The sequence below is a fragment of the Penaeus monodon genome, chromosome 27 (assembly GCF_015228065.2).
Source record: "Penaeus monodon isolate SGIC_2016 chromosome 27, NSTDA_Pmon_1, whole genome shotgun sequence".
NCBI lineage: Eukaryota > Metazoa > Arthropoda > Malacostraca > Decapoda > Penaeidae > Penaeus > Penaeus monodon.
Genome location: NC_051412.1, coordinates 21,479,889 through 21,480,344, shown reverse-complemented (window position 1 = coordinate 21,480,344; position 456 = coordinate 21,479,889). Strand labels below are relative to the sequence as shown.

Sequence of the window (456 nt, the reverse complement as noted above, 5' to 3'; positions counted from 1 at the left end):
CCACATACAAACCTTGGGATTGATAACACTAGTCCGCATTCATGAATATTAAGTCTACACATATCATTTCTTATCCCTTATTAAGTGATTAATTATAATCAATGTACTGTGTATTCTTACACATTACATATATCACCTTACAAGTGCTTAAACTTAAACCAAGACATGCCACATATTCCCATACGTCACAGAGATCAGTAAGTACCTTCTTTGCGTACCTAATGACGGAGAAATAAACCTCCCTAATAACGAGTATTCTCAACGTACCAGGACCGCCATGCCGTAGAGGTCGGAGGAGAAAGAGGCCGCTGTAGAAGTGGCATTGGGGACCTTGTCCGTGCTCGTCTCGCTGATGTAGATCCTCGAGGCTGGGATCCTGAGCACTCTCGACGCGACCTAGCGATGAGGGAGGTAGTGTTGGTCACATGTATTGTGGGTTGCAAAAATCAGATAGTC

General features: G+C 43.6%; 1 protein-coding gene across 1 annotated transcript in view; it reads right to left on the bottom strand.

The window, feature by feature from the left end:
* The window catches only part of LOC119590688 (xanthine dehydrogenase/oxidase-like), a 27,694-nt gene that overhangs the window by 4,116 nt on the left and 23,122 nt on the right, over positions 1-456 (bottom strand). The window contains exon 22 of the mRNA XM_037939375.1: positions 268-396. Within this exon, the coding sequence (XP_037795303.1) occupies positions 268-396 (129 nt within the window). The remainder of the gene's footprint in view (positions 1-267; positions 397-456) is intronic.